Source organism: Cnephaeus nilssonii (assembly GCF_951640355.1).
Source record: "Cnephaeus nilssonii genome assembly, chromosome: 11".
Classification (NCBI taxonomy): Eukaryota; Metazoa; Chordata; class Mammalia; order Chiroptera; family Vespertilionidae; genus Cnephaeus; species Cnephaeus nilssonii.
In genome coordinates this window covers 55402819-55422357 of record NC_137082.1, presented here as the reverse complement: position 1 = coordinate 55422357, position 19539 = coordinate 55402819, and the positions used below count along the sequence as shown (strand labels likewise).

The 19539-nt window shown below is 36.8% G+C and overlaps 1 protein-coding gene across 1 annotated transcript in view; it reads right to left on the bottom strand.

The window, feature by feature from the left end:
• Positions 1 to 1726: 1726 nt before the first annotated feature.
• ABHD3 (abhydrolase domain containing 3, phospholipase) overlaps positions 1727 to 19539 on the bottom strand; it is a 34162-nt gene continuing 16349 nt past the window's right edge. Inside the window, exons 5-9 of the mRNA XM_079783565.1 lie at positions 14147 to 14259; positions 10257 to 10430; positions 8712 to 8760; positions 8467 to 8632; positions 1727 to 4532 (exon numbers count right to left, since the gene is read on the bottom strand). Coding sequence (XP_079639691.1) covers positions 4354 to 4532; positions 8467 to 8632; positions 8712 to 8760; positions 10257 to 10430; positions 14147 to 14259 — 681 coding nt within the window. The 3' untranslated portion in view covers positions 1727 to 4353. The remainder of the gene's footprint in view (positions 4533 to 8466; positions 8633 to 8711; positions 8761 to 10256; positions 10431 to 14146; positions 14260 to 19539) is intronic.

The following is a 19539-nucleotide window of genomic DNA, read 5'->3' as shown; positions in this document are numbered from 1 at the left end:
ATGCTCCATCTTAAGATACTTGTGAACACTGGTTTAAACGCTTTAAAAAGTGATGATTTCAAGGTGAAAGACAAAGAATGTCCAGGTCAACCTAAAAAGTTTGAAGACCAACAATTACAAGCATTATTGGATGAAGATGCATGTCCAACTCCAAAACAACTTGCAGAAAGATTAAGTGTTGCTCAGCAAACAATTTCCGATCATTTACAAGCAATGGGAAAGATTTTAAAGGCAGGGAGATGGGTGCAACATCAACTGAACGAAAGACAAATGGAAAACCAAAAAGTCATCAGTAAAATGTTGCTTCAATGACATGAAAGAAAGTGTTTTTTGCATCAAATTGTGACTGGTGATGAAAAGTGGATTTATTTTGAGAATCCCAAACACACAAAATCATGGGTTGATCCAGGTCAACCATCAACATCGACTGCAAGGCCAAATCACTTTGGAAAGAAGACAATTCTCTGCGTTTGGTGGGATCAGGAAGGTGTGGTGTATTATGAGCTTCTAAAATGAGGCTAAACCATTAATACTGATCGCTACTGACAACAAATAATCAATTTGAACCAAGCTTTGATTGTGAAATGACCAGAATGTGCCACAAAACACAGCAAAGTAATTTTGCTACATGATGACACACCATCACACACTTCAAAACCAGTTAAGACACGTTAAAAGATCTTGCCTGCGGAGTCTTAACCCACCTGCTGTATTCACCAGACCTTGCTCCTTCAGATTACCACTTGTTCCGATCGATGGCACACGCACTTTCTGAGCAGCACTTCAAAACGTACAAAGAAGTGGAAAATTGGGTCTCTGAATGGTTTGCCTCAAAACAAGAGTAGTTCTATTGGGACAGTATTCACAAATTACCTGAAAGATGGGGAAAATGTGTAGCTAGCGATGGACATTACTTTGAATAAAGCACTTCTGATGTTTCCAATGTTTTCTTTGATTACAAAATCTGCATTATTAACCGGTACAACCATGCATCCTCCTGTTACTCTGAGGAGCTAGAATTTCATTTTTACTGCCCTCCTTCTTTGTACAAAGAAGCTACAGAAAGTCACTCCGAGGTTACTGAGACATAAGGTTGAAATTGAAACATGCTCTTTCCAAAAGTCAAGTTGGATGAATAGCTGATTAACATATGGGAGCTTGTAGTATAAAACTGTTATAGAAGAAAAATGATTTAAATGGATTCATCTTTAAGTTACTTTCATTTCTCTATAACTTATCTTACATTCATTTTGCTTCCATCTGTACCCATTAAAAAGTATCTTCTCTGTGTGGTTCCCTCCCCAGTGTTTTGCAGAGAACATCTATAATGTCCTGCCTTCTTTGTTCTTTTTCTATTATTAATAACTAGCTGATTACAACAGTATCAATCTGACAAATTTTGCACCAGTACCTGTTTAAAGATAGTGCAACCTAATTCATCTTTCAATATTTGTAGAACAATATCTCCCTCCTTTAAAAAGTACTTTTGATTATTCTTTCTGCTGCTTCTTGTAGACAACTTTTAGAATTGCTTTAATGATTTCTAAAGAAATCCTATTTGGATTTTAATTGGGATTTCATCGAACCTATAAATTGATTTGGAAGTAGTTTACAACATTCATTTTTTTGCCATCCTGAAACATGTTTCTTGGTATATTTAAGTCTTTCGTATTTCTTAGGAAGTTTTATAATTTTCTTCACAAAAGTCATTCCATTTTTATGTTCTCAGTGTAGCTGAACACCAATAAATAACTTCTTAAAACATAAGAGAATTTAACATTTCTTTTAATTTAATTCTTGGTTGAAACCAAAGATGAAATAGAAGACAAGAACATAGTAGAAAGGAAGATCCAGCCCTTGGCAATAAGTTTTCATCAGCTCACCATTCTTAAGTATTAGGAATTTATATATAGTTTTCTGTAAACACACATACAGGAAATTACACAAACCATATATAAAACATATATAATCAGATCAAGAGATAGATCATTAGCAGGAACCCAAAAACCCCTCTGTGCCCCCCTCCCAGTCACTCTTCTTTCAAGAAGGGTAATCACTATCCTGATTTCCAACCACACAGTTTATGTTTGCCTGTTTCTGAGAGTGGTATGCCATTTTTGGTGTTAATGCTTTGGGTATTTCCACTTTTATCTCAAAACATAGGAACTGCATTCAAGGAAGGTCTTCTCCATGCCTCCCTATCCCCAGGAGGTGTCACTTGTTGCTTACCTTATGTAGGCAAAAAAGTCCGGTGATTGGTGTTGTGAGAAATTAGGTAAAATAGAAAATGGGCCTAAATCTAGCATTCCTGTTGTTTCTGAATATTTCGGGTATTTGAACCATTAACTCAATTTTCTTATCTTTTTATGGAGAGTGACTTGCCTATTATTTAATTATAAAGATATTTAACTTTGCCCTCGCCGGCTTGGCTCAGTGGATGGAGCTTCAGCCTGTGGACTAAAGGGTCCAGAGTTTGATTCCAGTTAAGGGCACATGCACGGGTTGTGGGCTCGGTCCCTATTAGGGGCCATGCAGGTGGCAGCTGATGAATGTTTCTCTCTCATCAGTGATGTTTCTATCTCGCCCTTTCTGAAATCAATAAAAATATATATTTAAAAAAAAATAGATGTTTATCTTTCCATCAGCTTAAATATAAAAACATGAAAGAGCCCTAGCCGGTTTGGCTCAGTGGATAAAGCGTCTCTCTCTCAATCCCTCTCTCTTCCTCCCTTCCACTCTTTCTAAAAATCAATGGGAAAAATATCCTTGGGTGAGAATTAAAAAAAAAAAAGGGGGGCGGGGGAGATGTTGGATGTTGTCAATGACATTTCTATGGGCTCGCTAGTTCAATAAACGGGCCTCTCTGTGGCCTGCTTCCACAACTGGGAAAGTTTACATACTTGATTTCCCAGCCTCTTAGTCAACCAGGGCGGCCAAGTGATACAGTTCTGGACAAAGGGTTTAAGACCAAGTCTTCTGGGAAAGCTTTCACTTTCAATGAGGCAGATGTATCTGGCTCCAACCCTCCCCCTTTTCCTTCTCTGAACATAAATGTGATGTCTGAAGATGCAGCAGCCATCCTTTGTCTAGTAGATAACTAGTTATCCTGCTAAGGAATGGAGTGGAAAGAGCCTGAGTCTTCAAAGACTCTGGTAGACACATGCCCTGACCTACAGACTACTTGTGATGTGAGATAATTAGCTATCATTATACTTAAGTCACTGCTAGACAAGTTTCTTGTAGCTGAAAGTATTTTTAATTGGTATGCATGGTGTGAGCCCAATATTCTGGAAACAATGAGCAAAACAATTTTAATATTTCTTACTAATGCAATTCATGAATTTATCATAAATTGCTTTCTAGGGATTACTTTTTGTAGATAAAAACTCACAAAGAGCCCTGGCTGGTTGGCTCAGTTGGTTGGAACAGTGTCCCAAACACTGAAAGGTTGTGGGTTCAATTCCTGGTCAGGGCACATACCTAGGTTTTGGGTTCGATCCCCGGTCAGGGTGAGTATGGGAGGTAACTGATGAATGTTTCTCTCATACTTGGATGTTTCTCTCTCTCTTTTCTTCTCTCCGTTCCCCTCTCTCTAAAATCAATAATCATGTCCTCAATTGAGGGTTAAAAAAGCCAAAAAACAAACTCACAAAGAAACAATTTAAAATATAATTTATTTTAATATAATGATATATATATATATGCATATATGCTATTTTAAAAATAAGCATGTAAACTATAATTATTATAAAACATAAGTCAGCCTTAATTTAATATTATCAGAGTAAAAGAGCATGTATAGAAGTCAGTCTAATATTGTTGCATTTGCCTTTTAAAGTTAGAACACATAAAATATTTAGCATATATTGTATTTTATCTTATTTCAGTTGTTATGTCATTATCATATAAATACCCTTAGGAATGTGCCAACTTATAACTTACATTCAAATAGCCAAAATCTCTTACCAATAATCTCTGGTAGTTATTCAAGTACCATTAAATCATGTAAAATGAGTAATCTAAAACATACTAGCCTAAATTAAAACCCTGAGGAATTAAAATATTTTTACACAATAGTTTTGGTTAAGTGCAATTGCATGTTTGTACTACTTTATTTAAGGTCATACTTGGTAAGGCATAGTAAAAATAAAAATCTACATAAATTACAATCTAAATCTGCATTTTATTTTTTGCTACATAGTTGATTTATTTCCCCCCAAAATAGTTTTTGCATGTCATTATGGACCTCTTCACCACCAGCTGGCTTATTTGCTTTATATACAGTAGTTAAGATTTGTGCGCAGTAAGCTGAGCTGCTTTCTATGGTGGTTCAGACAAAACGCACCTGAAAAACTACATGTTAGAGAGTTCATGTCCGTGCTCAACCATGGCCTGCACAAACTGCTTGAAGACTCGATCCATATAAGTGGACTGCCTTGGCCAGATGCCCTCCAGAAAACCAATATGGCCTCCATAAGAAGTAAGGACCAAAGCAACATTAGGATTTTGCTTAGCAGTTTCTATTGGAATAGCTTGGGGAAAAAGAGAGGGTGGGTAAGAAAGGGAAGGAGAGAGAAAAATATAATTATTACCAATTTTTGGATAATAAGGAAATAAGGAAAAGTGTCTTTATTATTTCCAATAATTAAAAACAAAACACCATTAAACATATTTGTAATGAGTATGGCTAATAGAATAAGTCTGACTAATTTATATTAATCATCTATATATTTTTTAAAATATGTTTTTATTGATTTTTGAGAGAGAGGAAGGAAGAGGGAGAGAGAGAAACATTAGTCAGTTGCCTCCCACATGCATCCAGACCTGGGATCAAACCCACAACCTGGGTATATGCCCTGACCCGGAATTGAACCAGTGATCTTTCCGTGAATGGGACAATGCTCAAACAATTAAGCCACACCAGCCTGGGTATATTCTTATAACAGTTCATGTTTACAATTATGTATTGGACCATCATTTTTGAAAGAATCAATTCGAGTGTTTAATCATAACACAAAAGAACAGGCCCAATCTTGTTATGAGAAATTAAAGGTATTTCAAGGAATGGTAAATACATATGCTGCAAGATTCCCATTTAGGTGTTACACCAGGAAAGAAAAACAACTAATCTTATGACCTTTGTGAGAGTTATAAATTCATTATGTATGACTTTGGTTAACTTTACATGAAGTTAGATCCCAAATGGTGGCTGTATCAAGGATTCAAAATTATACATGTGATCTGTATAGTAAAAACATATATAGATAGCAAAAAAGAATGAAATAAAATATTATTCCAAGTGGTAACAGTGATTATTTTGGGGTGGTTAAAAACATTGGTGATTATTTTTTCTTTATATTCCTTCTCTGAATTTATATTTATAGTCAGGAAAAAGAATAACTTTACTTTGAAAATATAGTTGCTATCTATAATAATAAAAGCATAATATGCAAATCAACCGAATGACTGAACAGCAGAACGACCGTCTGGGCGACCTTCCAGATGACCACACTATGACACGCACTGGTGCTAGGCCAGCCAAGGTGGGTGTGATGTGATTGGGTGGGTGACCCCCGCCATCGCCCCACAGAGGGAGGCCCAGGCCACCGGCTGGTGGCACTGCAGCGGGTGAGCGGGGCCTCCCTCTGCGAGCCATCGATCACAGATCCCTGTAATTGATTGCCCCACAAAGAAAGGGCCAGGCCACCCTGCTGGCAGTGCTGCGGTGGGTTGGTGGGGCCTCCCTCTGCAGGGCATCGATCTGGGGGCCCCTTGATCAATCGCCCCACAGAGGGAGGCCCAGGCCAGCCAAGCGATCGCACCACATGCCTGTCACCTACAGAGGTAGGTGACCGATGGCGGGGGAGGGAGGGCAGGGCTGCACAGATGGCAAGGAGTGGCAGTGGGGGGGCGGGGGGCAGCTGCCAGCAGCCGAAAAAGGAAGGAAAGCCTTGATAAGTCCTGTTCACCAGCCTGGCCTAGGGACCCTATCTGAGGGGTCCCGGATTGCGAGAAGGCACAGGCTGGGCTGAGGGACACCCTCCCACCTCGTGCACTCGAATTTCATGCACCAGGCCTCTAGTATGTAAATAATTCAGCAGTAATGAGAGTCTTTTTATATGCTCTACAAAAATCTTCCTGAGTGAAAACTTTACGGATATGAATTAAAGCTGTTCTCCCCTCCTCCACCCCCAGGCTTAGAGTTCAAACAATGAAAATGTGTTGATTTAAGATCTATAATGGATTCCAAACTGGCATGAAAATTGCTTTGATTCAGATATGCTAAATCTTATCTCCCTATTTAAGATAACATGGTTGATGCAATAATTAGACTTTCACATCTTGGACAGAGTTTAGAGGTAAATGAGCTAACTAAAGGTCATCTCTTACCACCCCACGCCCTTCTAAGAAAGGAAAAGATGCTGACACTATAAAGAGAACTGAGCTCCTTCCAAGACAGGGCTTCTGCTGTTTGCCTAAGTTGCCTGTTTAGATGAGGCTCTAGATTTGACCCCTCATAATACTCCCTAAATCAAGGCCTAGCAAGTCAAGTTCTTGTCTAAAAGGGGGCCTGAACTCACATCCTTAGCCAGCAACACCTAAACAAATGAACTTCTATAATAGGATCAGGTGTGAGAGCTAAGGGGAGGAGCAGGGAAAAGACTGATACTATTTTTGCTTTTGTTTTTCACCTTACATTAAGGCTTAGATTTAGAGTGCTTCATTGGCCTGTAATGGAATTATTAAGAGCCCCAATTTTACACTCTGAATACACTCAGGAATTTCTAACATTGAAAGTTACAGTCACATCAGAAGAACAAAAGGCTGTCCACATTGAGTCATGTGAAAGATGCTGGCTGCCTTCCCTCTCAGAATGCAGACAATTGCCCACTATTTCAAGTTGCAAGACTATTTTATAAGCTTGAGAAAGAATAGAAAATAATGAGTTTAAACTTAAACCAATTGGGTCAGGTTAAATATTGGGAAATTTTTGTTGGTAGGAAAAGGGTCGGGGAAATATAAAAATAAATACCAGACTTTCTTAATTCAATGGATAGGCTAAACAATCATTATGTAATTCAACTCATATTAAAGTTTACAGTTTCAATTTCTGATTTGTGGTCAAAGGCCAAAAGTTTCAGTCATCTACTGTTATCTGTGATTAATCATGAATCACACAATTAATTGTTATCTCCTAGAGAGATGATAGATGATTTTTTTTTTTACATACTTTGGGGGATTTTTTAAAAATTTGACAATACATATGTGTCATGTTTGTAGTCAGAGTAATTTTTTTTTAATTAAGTAGATGGGAGAAAAATTTTTAAAGTACTTAGGGGGAAAAACGGAGAAAACGTTTTCTAAAAAGCTTTACAAAATTTCACAGGAAAAACTTAGAGGTCAAATCTACTGATTCCTAAGATAGTACAATTACTTATTTGTTGTTGTTAGTCATCACCATTGATTTTTTTGTTAATCCTCACCAAAGGATATTTTTCCACTGATTTTTTTTTTTTAAGAGAGAGTGGAAGGGAGGGGAAGAGACAGAGAGAAACATCCATGTGAGAGAGACACGTTGATTGGTTGCCTCCCCTATGCGCCCAGACCAGGATCGGAGATCGAGCTTGCAGCCCAAGTATGTGCCCTTGACTGAAATCGAACCCTGAGCCCTATATTTTTGTTTCCAAATTCCATATTTCTTGAATTAAGAGAGGAAATTAATTTGGCATAATTTTCTTTTGTGCAGTACCCAGAGAAAAAACAAAGACTGTTTCCTTCAAATATAACTTTAGAGTCTGAATGTGCTATACTCATTAAGAGATTAAAGGACATTGTATTATAAAGTCTCCAGTTCTCTTCCAGGTTAAAAGGAGAGAAATATTCCAAAGCCTTCTGTATAGGAAGTAATCTCAGAAAGCAAAGGCAAGTGGTGACTTTTGAAGCAAAGATACTATAATATACACTGTCCAAAGAATAGTATATTTGATAAGAAGGAAAGGTAATAAAAATGAGAACAATTAAAATACTGAGTCTTAATTTGTTCTCATAGTGGACTGTGACAACTTTAAAGTGATCTGATATGTTTATTTATTTCAGAGAGGAAGGGAGAGGGGGAGAGAAACATTAATGATGAGAGAGAATCACTGATTGGCTGCCTCTTGCATGCCCCTCACTGGGGGTCAAGCCCACAACCTGGGCATGGCCCTTGACTGGAATCGAACCCGGGGTTCTTCAGTCCACAGGCCGATGCTCTATCCACTGAGCCAAGCTGGCTAGAGCTGATCTGATATATTTAAAGTATGAGTAACTATTTTTTTTGTTTATCACAGTGGAAACTATAAGACTGGCATTTTATTTATTATTGTGTGCCTAACAACATTTTAAAACAGCTAACTCATAAAAAAAAAAATAAATAAATAAAACAGCTAACTCATGTCAAAATGTATATAAATATGCTAATTTTACCATGACTGGGTGAAAAAACGTCATCCACAGAATTCAGACACAACACTGGAATCCCTACTGATTTCAGTCTACGATTTGGACTGGCATCAGTATAATAATCATCAATTGTTTGGTATCCAAACATGACTGCAGTAAATCGCTTATCAAATTCTCTAATGGATTTAGCCTGTAACACAAAAACAGATTGTAATTATTTGGGGGATCAAAAAAGAAAATAAAAGTATTACATATAGTTTTTCTCCTACCTTCATGACATTATCCATGTCAATCTGTTTTACAAACATATGCCGGTGCCTGAAACAAAAGAATTTCAAAAGGAAAAAAGTAAGTTCATTCCTATCTCAAACATACCTAAATAATATATAACTAAGCCTAGCACAGGGCACCAAGTTGGTACTCCATGGTAAATATTTACTTAATCAGAGTACACAGATATTTGTCCCAAAGACATTTTTAAAGTACTTTTTTTCTATTTTTAATATGTTTTTATTGAATTTAGAGAGAGAGGAAAGGGGAGGGATATATAGAGAGAAACATCGATCGGCTGCCTCCTGCACACCCCCTACTGGGGATCTAGCCCGCTATCTGGGCATGTGCTCTGACTGGGAATTGAACCAGTGACCTCTTGGTTCATGGGTCGATGCTCAACTGGCCTGGTTAAAGTAATTTTTTCTTAATTGAGAAAGAATGAACCAGTTCTATAAAATAAACGTAAGGGCTGTTTCATAACAAATTAGACCTACACACTGCTGCTATTAAACCAATTTGGCCAAAAAGGCCTCATTTAAGCCAGAAGCTTTTAATTGGATACATTATCTGAAGATATTATTTTTTAAATGGCTATACTGAAAATCATAATTTGTATTTTTATATATGTACTTATTTTTTAAATGTTGGTCATTTTTGTTGTATAACCATATTTTAATTTGAATCACCTTCTTCACTTTTCTTGCTACCGTCCCTCATTCCAGTGACCAACAGTAACTGATGATTCTTTAGTATTCTTAGCAATATTTTATAATCAACACCCTTACTTTAACAAATAGGTTAAGTTTAATCCAATGCTTAATGTCAACTTTTGGGTAACTATGGTTTTCAATAAGTCATGCACAAATTAACTGACTTTTATTTAGAGTTTATATTTTAATTTAGCAATTCACCAACAAATGCATGGTAACAGTCATAAAAACAATAAACAGAAACATACCTATGTTCTTTGCTGTCATACTGTTTAACTGTTAGAATATACACAAACAATTCCAGAAAAATGAGTGCAAAGATGGTATTTTGATAATGTTAAGAACTGAGGGGACTGCAAGCACCTACTTAAGGAACCTATTATTCAGCACCGAAAACACTTAATATATACATTACTTACTACCTAGGAGAGAGCTAGGTACTGACATTAGTAACAAGTAGAAAATCCAGGGAAATAGTTCATATTGTTGCTCAACACACTTGGTACTAATGTGTTTAGTCTTTTAGAATAATTTAGAACAGTGACAGAACAATGATCTTCAAATGGGGGCCCATCCCATAGGGGTTGTACAAGATAATCCATTGGGGTACAGAAAGAAAACATTAGAACTTTTATCTATATTTTCAGTTTATACTTAAAATCTTTTCACTCTTGTATACATTTCTAATATAAAGACTATTTTGTGCAGTAGTGAATGCATGCAATGTAACGTAAATAGACATATATTAACAGTGCTATGCTTTAAAACTTTTTATTGTTGGGGTATGTAATCCAAAAATTTTGGAGACAGCGGATTTTAAAGATGACTCACTTATTAACTGAAGACTGGAGGCAAGTTGTCAAATAGTAATTAAAAAGCAGCCAGTTCAGTGGTTTCTCCAATGACTCCGAACAAGCAAAAGTATTCCAACCAACTGAAAAGGTTGCAGCTGCCTTCAAAGGAGTTTTTGTCCCCATTTTGCCCAGGTAATTTAAAAGCAGCATTCTAAAATGAGGAGAAATAGGAAACACAGTGATGAATTTGTTATCTCTCAAGACATTCCATATCCAACTATGGACTTTATAAACTATGAAGAAGAAAAAGATAAACCAGTGTTTAAATACTTTATCTTGGAAAAGCATGCAAGTACAGAATATTCATTCTTTCCTTACATTCATATACTTGTTTACCTTGCAGTTGACTGTATTGTGAGTGGGAAAAAGCATAGAGTTATTGCTTATATGTGCATCCTTCTATGAAATAAAACATGAGAGAATTCCATTGTAAAAGTGTTTTTGTTTTCTTTATTTCAAAATGATATTGGGAATTTATTAAAATTTTGCAAATCTCTATGCCCCAGCCTCCAGTTGAATGTTTAATTTAGTATGTCAGGGCTGTTTCAGGCAAACTTTTTCTATAAAGCGCTACATAATAAATGTTTTGGGTTTGGGGGGGGGCCTATAATCTCTGTTGCAACAACTTAACTCTGTGATTGTAGTTTGAAAGCAGCCGTAGACAATACATAAATAAACGAACACGTTCCAATAAAGCATTTTATATGGACATTGAAATTTGAATTTCATATAATTTTCACATGTCACGAAATATTATTCTTGTTTTGATTCCCCCCCCCCCAACCATTTAAAAGTAAAATAACCATTCTTAGCTTTTGGACTATACAAACACAGACAGCTGGCCAGATCTGGCCTGCAGGCTGTGGTTTTTCAACCCTTCGTATGAGGCAGGGCACAGGAGAGGCTTTCAGATGTGGCTGCACATTGGAATCACCTGGGGAGTTTTTAAAACTATTACAGATATTTGTGTCTCACTCCCAGGGATTCTGAAGAATTGGTCTGGGCCGCCATTCTGGTTGCCTGCACATCCTTGTACCAGAGAGCCAATCTCTAAAGGGCTCCCTAGTCTAGAGTTAGACTTTCTGAGTTGTGGCAGAGCAATTGGCCCCTAAAGTAACTAGTTTCCTCCTTCCTGTTATTTATCTTTATCTCCTATCACATATTTTCCTCCTTTTTATTCTATCAATTTTCCTGATTCTACCCTAGTTCTATTGTGGGTAAAGGGACAAAAATGGAGTGTATAGTAATACCAATGTCAGAAATCTTAGTTTAACAACGCCATCTAAGAAAAAGGATGATACCCTAAATTCTGCTTCTCATTATAGTACTTTCTGTTCTTTATTTCTCCAATTGCCTAGGTTCTGAAATTGGAGAAATGGGTAAAATTTCTTTTCATTTTTCCAATCCAAATGGCTTGCAGAGTGAATGTGATGAGGTTTCAGATCAGAAATGGAGATTTCATTTTGGAAAAGGACTCTTTGTAACGACTCTGTATACAGTGCTGTGGTTCACCAAGCCATTTCAAGGATTAATGCTTACACCTGCAAAGGGTTCATTCTCTGATCCTAGTTTTGGTGGCCCTATTCTTTGGCTGAAGGTCATAAATTTCTGGGAGGCTGGTATAATGGGCAGATTGGAAGGGGTGGGAGGGAAGCCATCAGGAAGTAGGACCAGGAGTAGCTATATTCAAGTAGGTGGCTAGAGTACGTTTTGGTTATTACTCAAGAGCAAAATTATGTCAAGATGTTACCCCAAAAAGTGCTGCTTTACTCTGACAGAAAAAGGACTTCATTTTTCACACACACACACACACACACACACACACACACACACACGAGAGAGAGAGAGAGAGAGAGAGAGAGAGAGAGAGAGAGAGAGAGAGAATGGATTAAGAGCTTAAAAGGCCTATCAATCCAAATGTTTGAACTTTATCTGGCTCCTGACTCAAAATGTAAAAGTCAGCCAACCAACAAACAAACTGACAATTGGAGAAATGTGACACTGACTACATATTTGATAATATTTAGGAATTACTGTTAGTTTTCTTTACGTACGAAAACAGTACTGTTTGTTTTTTAAAGAGACTACTTTTAGAGATTCTTACTGAAATATTTATAAATGATGTAGAATTTATTGTAGAATAATCAGAGTTGGGCGGGATGGGGAGTGATATGATAAATGAGATTATCCTTGAGTTGATAATTGTTGAAGCTGTGTGATTAATATGTATGAGGGATCATTGTATCTTCTCTTTACTTGTATATATATTTGTAAGTTTCTATACATTTCTTTTCTTTTTTATTCCTCTATACATTTCTTAAGGCTAGTTTACCAATTCATTGGGAGACTGGAATCTGACTGGGTCTAGGCAGCCTGGGTTCCTTAGTTAGACTCAGTTCTGGTTCAAAGCCCTTACTTGACTCCAGGCATCACAGGCTTGGGGGACATAAAGATCTTGGTCAGACGCTTTTGTCCGTTACACTCCAAAAGAAAAAAAAAAGTGTCACGTTGTAAAACACATCCCCAAATGGTAAACTGACTTGCGAATGTGTCATAGTGCTAGGCAACTAGACAGGGTGCTTCCTTCGAACAATGTACAAGACATTAATATTCAACCAGCTGCAAAGGCTAACGGTCAAGTTCTGCCTTCAGGCACTGAGGTTTCAATGTGACATGAATAGGCATTTCCCAGGAGCTTCTGAATAGAGAATCTGGGCCTGTTTATGTAAGGTCTGGCCTTAAAAAAGTCAAGAATTTATAAGATTAAGGGAAAAAAGTTCAGCTGGCACCTTGTCCTTTTAGGTTCACATTTTGGGGCAAAAGAAACAAAAGTGAAAAACTGCCTATTAAGCACAATTCAGAGATTTTGCTGGGTTTTCTGCATTGATTCAGATTTCTTCCTTTAGTAGGTCAAGTCAGACCTCCCATGCTAATGTAAGAAACGTACTCTTTTCCTCTTAATTTATGTTTATCAGAGTCTAAAAAGGTGGGTAAAGCCTATTTTTCAGAGTATCATTTGTAAAAGCCTTTCATTTTCAAATAAATATGCTCTTAAGACAATCTGTAAATTGAAATGACGGATACGTCAATTATAAAATTAAGACATTTTATATCTCCTGTGTTTCTTGATTTTTAAAGAGCAGCTTTGGGCAATGGTTTAGGAAATCTAAAATGCCAGATAATAAAAAATTTTGGATTTTATTAAGTCCAGTGTCACTAGAACAAAAAATATAAACATTACTGGTAGAAATGAACCTACCTATAATACATAGCCTAAAAGTTCCAAGAAGAGAGCCCCAAAGTAATTGCAAGCAGTATAAATTATAATAATATTCATATGATTTAAAAATCAGCTGGAATAGGGAGTTAACAACAAAATTTTACAGTTTCTAGGAGAGCATTCCAGAGTCGGTCATTTGCCCAACAACCAAACCAAACCAAACAAACAAAACCACACCTGAGGGAAGAGTCTCTGAAGGCCTCTTCAGCTGGAGGAGCAGTAAGTGTTTATTTCTATGACTGGAGTGCTAAAAGTCATGCTACAAGTTCGGCCTCCTGAGTGGTTCGGAAGAACACAGTTGCAGGGCCAGCCAGGAGTCCACCAGGGAACCTGACGAGCCTTCATGCTCACAAGACCCCAGTACCCCAAGTAAGTACTTGCATCCTTTTCACTGCAGAGACCAGTAATCAAGGAGAATATTAAAATTCACCTGAACGAATTCCTTCATTCATTCAATCATATGGTAAAATATGATAAGATTAATAAAACATTTACTTTAAAATGTCTATGTAGCTAATGGTCCTCTCTGGAAGAGGCCGTTGGTTAAGACCACTTGTCTCAGACATTGTAGAAAGGAAAAACCTTACCCTCCCATTGAAACCCCTGCTGCCAGGAAAGCAGCAGAGGGGTACAGACTGTGTACGTGGTGAATAACTGTCTCCAGATCTTCAGTGTTAGCGCAACAGTAAGTCCTTGGCGTCTGTAAGCAGTGACAGGTAAAGGACAGCATTTAAAATTGTGAGGTTCATGATTTGTATAATGCAGAAATGTAAAAAAAAAGAGCAGGAAGTCATAAATATGGGGAAATAACCTTTGTTTGCACATATTATGAATAATAAAACTTTATAATTTCCTTATCTTGCAATACACATATATGTTATTTAAAGTCAATGCTATTCAAGTTGGCACTAACAAAAAGACTTTGATCAGCGAGAAAGGCTTGATAGAAAATGGGCAAGACCTTAAATTAAATACCTTAAATTAAGCAGAAACACAGTTCCCTACTCAGATGTGTCTCTGACTAAACAAGAACAGTAAATTTATGACGAAAAAGTGGAGGATTACACCTTCTTATAGGAAAAAAATCCTTATGCCTGACAAAGTAATTCTTTATTTAAAAACAAACAAACAAAAAGGGCTTTCCAATAATGCCATAAAAAATTAAATTTGTGGCTCATTTCTAACGGGAAAACTGTTTTCTCCATCCTGAGTGCTGTCTACCAATGAAGGAGTGGTTTTCTGGTTCTGCCTTCACTCTAGATAAAGCAATATCCAGTCTGATCTATTAATTAAACATTTGATTTTACAATAAAAGCCCCAGCTGCACCTCAATGAAACAGACACTTAAAATGGTAAAATATGTAAAGCTTATTATGCTTCCATACATAATGTATTTAAACAAATGGTTTTCATGTGAACTTCATCAATGAAGACTCTGTTTTAGTTGAAAAGCTTCACAGATGCATTGTTTGAGATGTGTGAGCAAAGGGCAATCCTGTCTGTGGAATATGTGTAAATGTGTGTATGAATCAAGTTTATGTAAAATAAAATGTAATAACAAGGAGAGGAATCTGGTAACATTACTCTAATAAAAATACTGAAACCAGCTATCTGCACCACCCTGATTACAGTATTCCAATAAACCATGATTACAATAAACCATGATCACAATATGAAGGTATGTCATCCATTATTCAATCACTAATGAGTAGTCTAAGAAAATTACAATTTTCAACGATCCTCCTGATTAAACCCAAGATTAAGACACTATCTACTGCCTACTGTCATCTTTCTGAGATCTTCAAATATGTAATTTTCCAAAAGATAAATGTTAACCTGACAGCATTTATAATGGCAAAACCATGACGGCGATCCTATTATCACATTTATTTAATAGGAAACTGAGTTTAGAAAGGTTAAATAAATCCTGTAACACCTGAACAGCTGACTAAGCTGAGATAATTTAAAAAATACTCTGTAATTAAATGCATTTGAGTGACACAAATTCACTGTAAAATCTAAATAGGACAATATCTACTACCATGCTCATTCACAGTGACTGCAGAATTTGTCACAAGTATTCAGGTGAAAAAAATCATCCTTACTTTGCATATTTATTACATGTGAGTCTTTTCACACTGCATAGTTAAAAATTAAAATTATTTTTTAAATATATTTTATTGATTTTTTACAGAGAGGAAGGGAGAGGGATAGAGAGTTAGAAACATCGATGAGAGAGAAACATTGATCAGCTGCCTCCTGCACACCCCCTACTGCGGATGTACCTGCAACCAAGGTACATGCCCTTGACTGGAATCAAACCTGGGACCCTTCGGTCCACAGGCCGACGCTCTATCCACTGAGCCAAACCTGTCAGGGCTAAAATTATTTTTAATTTTTACATAAGAACCATTTTATTTTAGATGATACCTTTTCTGCCTAAATTCACAGTGAAATAGGAAATCAGATTTACATAAACAAACAATGCATAAATGTCAACCAAAGTTTTCATATAGCTTCACACACACACACACACACACACACCTATATTCCTTAATCTGAGTATTAGATTTCTAAATAGAATCTGAGATATCAAGAACCCTAAAGACATTTATTTAAAAAAAAAAAACCCTCTCATTTTCTAGTTGACAAATGGTCTAGGTAAGTTGAAATATCAAGCTCATTTAAAAAAAATTAATGATAGAAGGGGGTGTTAAAGAACATGTTCTTGCTCTGAAGATTCTATTAGCACTATTTGGCAATCCAAAAACAAGATGGGTCAATCTGTAATCTATAGAGATTTCCAAGAGAGACTGCTGGGACTGGGCAGTGAGATGGGAGGGAAGAAAAGAAAGGAGTAATAGAGAAGGATGTGTGAAAAGGAAGGAGGAGGTGATGGAGTGAGTAGCTCATATGAGTACTTAGAGCAAGCATGTCAAACTCACGGCTCACAACGAGTATTTTTGTGACCCAGCCAATATAACGGTATGTAAGAAATGTTTTAATAAAAATTTCATAACTTAATTTTTACAATATCCTGTTATACATAATTACTAATAACGAACTACAATGTTCGCTAATGACTGATTACTATCATCATGTTGCATTCATTTCCCTTATCCGTACCATTTCTCTCCACTAATACCAGCAGTGAATATTTTAGCAGCCAATTGCCACGTCATTAGTCTTGGACTAACTTGTTTGGTGTGCGCAACAGGAAATATTTCGCTTTCGGAGAATAAGAAAAATAGGTTTATTTGCATTAAGCTTATTAATTTCTGCAGTTATTCAGTGTCTGATAAGTTAATGTTCAAGAAAATATATTAATTTTTATTAAAATGCTCTATTATTTTATGTTAACAATTACTCATTTATTTCAGCCCTGTGTATTCAGCATATCTCTATCGAAATAAACCTACGTTTCTATGAAAATTGAAGCTTTTGTTTTTTTGTAGTTCACATAAACTTAAACCTTGTTTATTTGGCCCGTGTTAGCCTTTGAGTTTGACATGCTTGACTTAGAGGATAAGGAAAGATGAAGAGATGCAGAGTGTGAAATACTGAGAGTCTGGGGTATGGTTAAGGAGAGGACACTACGTCAGCATAAATAAAACACTGTATAGCTTTAAAATTTCTCAATTATTTATGAACAAGTCACCAAAATGTACCCTTGTTATGCAAGTTTTAAGTGAAGTATGTATGCACATGTATGTACACATGGACACACACGTACACACGACCACACACAGAGTTAGGGTACAAGAAAAATGGTCTCTGAAAAATTATTAGGATCAGAAAATCTTAGTGGCTGAATTCTTTGTAAATTATCATTCCTAAAGTAAGTGGGAAATATGACAGTTCACAAAATAATCATTAACATTAGGGAGCCTGTGGGCAACTTTCTGGATTCCTAACCTTGAAAACCAATCTGCAGAGAGCAAGAAAAGGTACCAACTACTCCAAGGACTCCAAGAGTCCTGCAGGAATATCTGAGGATCAGTCTACTGAGACGAGAACTACCTGTCTCCTACAGCTACCAGCCCCCGGGGGACCAAAGTGCAGGCTTCTCATTTCCTCATGAGCAAGGCTTTGGCTTCCCCTCAACGCTGCAATGACTAATTGGAAATGAGGACAATATGGTGGTGGAAAATTTCTACTTTACTGCTTTGCAGAAGCCATAGTAATCCCTATAAATTCTAAGTAGATCACCAACATATTTCAGCCAACCTTTTACTTTTGCATTTCTTCCACTCCTAGGAGAAATGCTTACTCTAAATTCTATTTCACCTTTTCTAGCTCTTTTGGGTTCATTTCAGTTAGAGTTCCTTCCTGTTTGATCTTTGCTGATTCATCTTTTGTTCTTTTGTATGCCTAAGCTAACGTCTTACTCTGAGTCTGAGCTACATTGAATCCTTTCTGGAACAAGGTAAGGTATAAATAAACACAGGGTTCCTCTAGTCTGAAACAGTCATTGTTCATAATTCTAAGGCAGAAGGAAGAAGGGTTACCAAGGGACCTAACTATCAAAGCTAGTTCTAAAAATCAATAATGTGATGCATTAGGGTACAAGAAGTATATATTAAATTATAATTAAGTCTCTTAAATTTCTTTTTTAAAGCAGTTTTTACAAAAGAATATAATTATAATTAAATTTTAGTCATTTTACATTCTTATTCTTTCTTAAATTAGATCACATTAGTCTCTTTGATACAGATTTTTGCTGGGGGCACTAGTTAATCAGAACTCAATCTAGTGCACTGTATAAGAATCAAAGCTACTCTTATCCCCTCACTTAGAACTCAGTGAATTCTTAAAAAAAAAAAAATAGTTTATCTATATACTATCGTTTTGTAAGAACTCAAAGTGTTCATGGAGATTTTTCAAAAATCCAATTGCCCTGGCGGGTGTGACTCAGTTGGTTGGGCGTCGTTCCTTGCACCAGGAGGTTGCGGGTTCAATTCCTGATCAAGGGCATATTCCTGGGTTTTGGCTTGATCCCGGGTAGGGGGCGAGCAGGAGGCAGCCGATTGATGTTGGGCTCTCACATCCATGTTTCTGTCTCCCTCTCCCTTCCTCTTTCTCTAAAAATCAATAAACTATTCTTTGAAAAATCCAATGAATGTTTATGGCTAAAAGTTACTGGGTTGCTGTATTCTTTCAAAGTAAATTTACAATTAACATTAAATGCTGAGGATAGGTTTTTGAAGCTTCCTCGTTCCTATTTATTTTGTTCTAAGATGCTATCCAACCTCTCCCTTTGGCTCTACAAATGGTCCCCAAGCAATCCCAGTCACTCTGAGTTCCACTTCTGCTTGCACACTGACAATCTGTTTCTTTCTGTAGCCTGTGCATCTCTCCTGAGCGCCGGGCTAGTATATCCAACTGTTTACTAGAAATTTCCACATAGATCCGTGGTCAGCAAACTGCGGCTCACGAGCCACATGCGGCTCTTTGGCCCCTTGAGTGTGGTTCTTCTACAAAATACCACGGCCTGGGCAAGTCTATTTTGAAGAAGTGGCATTAGAAGAAGTTTGAGTTTTAAAAATTTGGCTCTCAAAAGAAATTTCAATCATTGTACAGTTGATATTTGGCTCTGTTGACTTATGAGTTTGCCAACCACTGACCTAGATGATCTAAAAGCACCACAAACATCTAAAATGGAATTTACTTTTATTATATCTAAACCTCCTAAATCTTCCTAAATGTCCTATTTCAGCAAATATCCGTGCCTTTTACCAGTTCACCAAGCTAGAAATGTTAACCCTGACTCCCACATAATCTTTCTATCACATGAATATCCCTCATTTTTGTTCTCTCTTCTTCCTACCTCCTACCTCTGCTTTCAAACACTGGGTAGGTCTATAGTAACTGATTTTTTTTTACTGGCCTCCCAGCCTCCAGACCCCTACCCCTCCATCTCTTTTTTACACACTGCCCTAAGCTCTCTTTCTAAGACATGCCCATGATCAAATTATTTCAT